General features: G+C 52.1%; 1 protein-coding gene across 1 annotated transcript in view; it reads right to left on the bottom strand.

Moving 5' to 3' along the window:
* LOC119310113 (protein disulfide-isomerase SCO2-like) overlaps window positions 1–6,118 on the bottom strand; it is a gene marked incomplete at its 5' end in the record, with an annotated part of 7,295 nt that extends 1,177 nt beyond the window's left edge. Inside the window, 2 exons of the mRNA XM_037585953.1 lie at window positions 5,554–5,680; window positions 5,777–6,118. Of these exons, the coding sequence (XP_037441850.1) occupies window positions 5,554–5,680; window positions 5,777–6,118 (469 nt within the window). The remainder of the gene's footprint in view (window positions 1–5,553; window positions 5,681–5,776) is intronic.
* Window positions 6,119–6,125: the final 7 nt, after the last annotated feature.

Below are 6,125 nucleotides of genomic sequence, written 5' to 3'. Positions count from 1 at the left end.
CATTTTTGCACCTTTTCCAACATCTTCGGTAGTCCGTTAGGATATAGCATAACCTCCCACTACCCTTGGTTAGGCTCAAGGAATCTGGATTTTGTAAACCAATTCAAGCGAGCCAGAACAGGTGGGGATGCACTATGAATGAAGGGACGTGGATCCTTTCAGATTGAAGTCGACTCGGCAGTAATTGGCATGGACACGTAGGGCCTTGAGAACTGTGGAGTTCCACATGTGTGGGTTAACTTGCTTAGATTTGACGAGCTGGTCGAGGACTCAAATCCAAACACAGCTTTTCTTTCGTCTAATCAACTTCCTATCGAAGTTCCCTGGTAGGATCTGCCAGGTCTAACTCGTAGATTGTAGGGGTGGAAGGGGGCTTGGCGAGGAGGAAGGCAAGGTCGCTGGCGCTGGGGCGCCGTCGTCACATGAGCGAGAGAGAGAGGGAGCAGGACACGGCGGCTAGGGTTAGGTCTCCCGGCTCCCTTCAGGAAGCCGAGCAAATATGATTGCTCCTGCTTAATCCCAAAACGGGTCCTTACACGAGTTTATATAATCCTCCTAATAAGATAATTGGGCTACGCCCCTAATAACGATAAGATAAACTGGGTCACAGCTAACTGGGCTAAGCCCCTAATATGCCGGTCATAATATCTCTCCCCGCCTGCACAAACAGCTCGTCCTCGAGCTGGAAGGCGAGGCAGATCAACGGTCACCAAACACCTTCGCGCCAACTGGGGCGGGCTGGTCGCTGAGCCCGGCGGCGGCGGGGTCCTCCTCAATGTAGTCTACAACCTCCAGGTAGAAGAGTCGTGGGCAAACATGGCCCGGTATGTAGAGCTCGTCGCAGTTGAAGCACAACCCTTGGCGGCGACGCTCGAGTTGCTCGGCCGGGGTGAGCCGGCGGAACGGGCATGCCACAGCCGCGGCGAGGGGCGCCGCGGAAGCCTGGGCAGGCCGACCCTGCGCGGGAACTTCTGGCCAGGGTGGCGGCCCAGCGGCCCGGGGCGGTGGCGCCTGCTGGATGGCCACCGCGCGACGCTCGAACGCGCGGGCGTAGTACATGGCTATCTGGAGATCCTATGGCCCGCGCATCTCCACGTCGACGCAAATGTGGTCCGGTAGGCCGCCGACGAAGAGCTCAGCCCGCTGACGAGCCGAAACGCCGGGGGTGTGGTACGCCGATGCCTGGAAGCGGTCGGCGAAGTCTTGCACCGAGGTGAGGAACGGAAGACGCCCAAGCTCCGCCAGACGGCTCCCGCGTATAGGCGGACCGAAGCGCAAGAGGCACAATTCGCGGAAGCGCTCCCATGGTGGCACGCCGCCCTCGTCCTGTTCGAGGGCGTAGTACCACGTCTGCGTGGCTCCTCGGAGATGATACGAGGCAATCCAAGTGCGGTCGGACGCGAGCATGCGTTGTCCCCTGAAAAATTGGTCGCATTGGTTGAGCCAATTCAGGGGGTCGACGGTGCCGTCGTAGGTCGCGAACTCCAGCTTGGAGAATCTCGGCGGCGTCTGGACGTGGACGACGGGCGGGTGCGCCTAGTCAGCACGCGCAGCGAGGATGATGGGGCCGGGTAGGCGGGCATCAAGGTGCCGCCCTAGAACAGGGGCCCGTCGACGCTGGCGAAAGGCTCGGCGTAGCCCGAGGACCCGCCAAACTGCATGGCCGGGTGCGTCGCCGGCGGAGGCAGCACATGCGGCCCGACCGAGGCTGTCGTATAGACCGGCGCAAGGGACCCAGCGAGCCAGGCCGGTAACGGAGACGGCGACGGGGGAAACCGGACCTGGTGGATGGGCACCCCCGGGCCCGTCGTCGGGATGCCCAGGGCCGCGATCGCTGGTGGCGGCGGCTGCAGCTGTTGCCCCTGCCGCATGGTGGAGGCGCCGGGGTTTGTCGCTGGTGGCGGCTGCCACGGCAGCTGCTGCATGGCGGCAGCGGCGGGGGTCGCCGAGGACAGCGTCTGCTGCGACGGTAGGGCGGTGGCGAAGGGCACAGGCGGCTGCGGCCCATAGGATCTCGCGAGGAACGTGTAGATGCCCGTGACCGCCTGGGTGAGATCCCGGATGGCAGCCGTCATCTCCTCCAGGTTGAAGAGGGCGGGGACGGGCGCAGCGGAGGTGACCGGCACCGGCAAGAGCGGGACGCTGGACGTGGTGGCCATCAGGGCGGTCGTCGCGGTCGGCAACGGAAAGGATCGGGGTGGGTGGCGGCGAGGACATGATCGCATCGAAGCTATCTGATACCAAATTGGTAGGATCTGGGATCCTACCAGGTCTAGCTCTTAGGTTGTAGGGGTGGAAGGGGGCTTGGCGAGGAGGAAGGCGAGGTCGCTGGCGCTGGGGCGCCGTCGTCACGTGTGCGAGAGAGAGAGAGAGAGAGAGAGAGAGAGAGAGAGAGGGAGGGAGGGAGGGAGGGAGCAGGACGCGGCGACTAGGGTTAGGTCTCCCGGCTCCCTTCAGGAAGCCGAGCAAATATGAATGCTTCTGCTTAATCCCAAAACGGGTCCTTACACGAGTTTATATAATCCTCCTAATAAGATAATTGGGCTAAGCCCCTAATAACGATAAGATAAAGTGGGCCACAACTAACTGGGCTAAGCCCCTAATATGCCGGTCATAACATTCCCACTACCCGAAAATCCCAAATTCACACTCCCTGTTCTCATATTTGCTACTTTTGCTTTTCTGCTCGTTTCTAGGTTCTTGGGCGCTTGCTATTGAATTTAGGAGTACAATAATAGCCAGAAGATGTATGGGTAGCCATACTACCTAATATCACAATTTTAACTTTGGAGAAGAATGAATATGTGCAGTAGGTGGGGCATCTATTGGAGGGTTTGTATAATAAAGTGTGCCATTCTTGATATTTCTTTAGCTTATATGCAATTTTATTATTACTCAAAATACATGTCTTATCTATGTAAAATATGAAATTATGAATAACCAATGGCATCCAAGGCAATTCATTGCTTTTAAGGCTAAAAATCCCAGATCAATCCTATTAAATAAAATAAAAAACTAGAAATTCCTTCAACAATAAGGAGAAAAAAAAACTTGAATCTATTTTGCTGGAGCAAGATTATAATTTGCAAATTGATCAAGGGAAAAAGAGAACAGCTAGAAGCACTTGTTTTCATGGGAACCAACTTATAATTTTATAACACTGGGGATGGACAAAATCTAGATATTACAGGTGTTACATTCGTATAAGAGATAAAATTATATCTAGTAAAGATAAATCAAATATAGAGAGTATTACAGTTATAATAAAAACAATTATATTTTTCAGTGGCAGGAGAGGTGTAAAAAATTGCATGAGAAATTATTTTTTTACTCTTTAACATACTACCTCTGTAAACAAATATAAGCATTGTTTTTAAGGCGTCCTGCCTTGGATGCTTAGGCGACGATTAGGCGATAAGGCGCCCTGGCAGCGCCTTACAAATATGCCCGCCTTACGCGCTAGAGCGGGTGATGCTCGCCTTAGGTCGCCCTACCGCCTTATAAACAAATAATATAAGACATTTTAGAGAGTTGTGTCAAGTCTCTAAAACGTCTTACATTTGTTTACAGAGGGAGTACAAGAGATGGGGAGAGTTTGTAGAAAGACAAGGCTCGTAGGATGGGAACTGGTGGCATGCTATTGTTTTCAGTGGCACAACTGGGGGTGAAGGGGATGTGGGGTGGAGGTGGGGAAGGGTATGGAAATAAGAGGGGTATGTATACAAAGAAGGTGCATGAGGCATGCAGGAACCCAGATTTGCTTGTATTTATTAATTTCTTAATAAGATAATATTGCCATGTCATGCAAATCAAAGAGAACCCCATGACCAGGATGCACCTTCGTAGGTTGGAAAGACAAATAACATCTGCCAGCTATCTGTCATTAACCATAATGTCCACAGAATTAAGTGTCAGATGTTTTGCTTTGTTGTTATAACTTATAATCTCTAGCAGATTTCTCTATTTTCGTAGTTTTCGTAAAACACATTTCCATGATTGTTCTTTTGTTGGAACATTGCTATATCATTGGTATATCTGTATATGTGAAATGCCCACATCATACGGTTACATTTACATAAGATAGAAACCCAGTTATTCCTGAATAGATACGACAGACTAATGCATATAGGATTCTAGGCGAACAGAAGTCCCAGTTGTCCCATAATTGACTAGTTATTCATCTACATGTCAAGAGCTACATAATTCACCCAGGATCGCAACTAAGATGCTTAATTCGGGTTCAGCTAGACCTGGGAAAAGTTTGTAATCCGAACCAAATCCAGACCAATCCATACATGTACATGTGTACCAATCAAACTAAACCAATCCAAACTATAAGTGCTATAATCCAAACCAAACTAAACTGCTCATGTTTTCAAGCCAAACCAATCCAGCCCATTTCCTAAAATTGGTCTCTGTCCAAAATTTCAAACTATGGACATGCGCAAATGCGGGACATGGATAGCTCCTGAATCCTGATGCATGAATACTAATTGCCATCATTGAACACCGTGGCTGTTGATGCATGCATGAATACTAATTGCCATCACTGAACACCGTGGCTGTTGATGCAGCTTGCTGCAGTCGGCCATGTAGCAGACACGCCGGCCAGCCTCGGGTGCACTGCTGCGTAGCACCCATGTAGGCGGGCAACAAGTTGCATCCCTGGCCTTGCAGGCTTGGTCACCGGCGGCGGCGTCTTGGTCGGTGGTGGCGTCTCACCTGGCAGAGAGAGAGAGAGAGAGGGGCGTCTCACCTGGCAGAGAGAGAGAGAGAGAGAGAGAGAGAGAGAGGCGGTGGCCGGAGCTCCATCCAGCGGCAGCCCAGCAACCCCTGGCGGCGGCCGTCGCCCATCGAGTTAGCTAGTATGATTTGGTCGCTGGATTTGGTTTCAGACTATGGGATAAAACTGTTTGGGACCAATCGTTCTCTGTCCAAACCAAACCAATCCAACCCAAAAATAAGTGCAGCCCAGACCAAATTGAATTAACATCGTGTCTCAGTCTATTTTGTCCACTCCAATGACAGCCCAATAGCAAACCAAACTGAAACTATAGTTTGAATCCAAACTATTCCCAGGTCTAGGTTCAGCTTACATCAGGAGTATAGTGTTTATTATGCACCAATTATTGGAGCACCACAAAATTTATCGACTTTGCTGCAATTACCCAAATGTGAGTTTTTCTAATCGCTGTAGCACCAATGGTTATATGCACGATCATCGTGAACTTGGTGTCATTGCTATATCAGAAATATTTATAGTATTGCTTCTGCAACTTAAAAACAGAGATGGAGGTTCATATTTCATGACCACAACGGGCTTCTGCCAGTAAAAGCTTTGCTGCCCGTGAAGGTTGTACGGCAAATTATCCTCCAAAGTAAAAATTCACCACAGCAACATCACACATGGTCGCAAATCACAAGCCTTAACTCAAGCTAAAGCATTAACTTCTGGCAAGATAGCAAGGCTTCCTACCTCCCCTTCCTTTCGCAGGTGCTATTCCTAACAATAACAACAAGCTGAGTAATGAAATGAAGATCGAGAAATCTCACCAATGCCAGCGCATGGCACACACGTGCAGATGGTCTCCTTCCCTTTCTTCCTGAAGTAGGTCACCAGTCCCGACCCCTGGCAACTCCGGCACTTGCCCGTCCACTCGTACGAAACCATCTTGCATTCCTACAATCCAAAGCCGCACAAACAAACATCTAAGAATTGGCACCATATCCAACCCCAGATAACTCGAAAACACAGACACCGCGACCGGGCACCCACATCGATCTTCACGTCGCAGCTGAGGCGGCGGTCGAGCTCCTCCCGCGACATCGGCTCGGTCCCCGGGATGGTCAACGGCATCGGGAGCGGCTCCACGTCGTCGACCAGGTAGCTCTCCTTGTCCCTGGACCAGCGCTCCCACCATCTCCTCTTACGTTCCCCCTTCTTTTCCTCGGCGCCGTCCTTGGCCCTGACGCGCACGCCCGGGTCGCGCGCCGCGACGCGCCCGCCGGAGGTGGAGGGGTCGGAGTCGGCCGGGCGGCGCGGGCGGAACCATTCCTGCGGCGAGGCGGCGCCGGTGGTGTTGGCGGCCGCCGGGCGGGGAGGGTGGGGGCGCCGGTGGCGGCGG

Source organism: Triticum dicoccoides, chromosome 5B (genome assembly GCF_002162155.2).
Source record: "Triticum dicoccoides isolate Atlit2015 ecotype Zavitan chromosome 5B, WEW_v2.0, whole genome shotgun sequence".
NCBI lineage: Eukaryota > Viridiplantae > Streptophyta > Magnoliopsida > Poales > Poaceae > Triticum > Triticum dicoccoides.
Note: the sequence above shows the minus strand (reverse complement) of the source record. Positions and strands in the feature narration are given on the sequence as shown.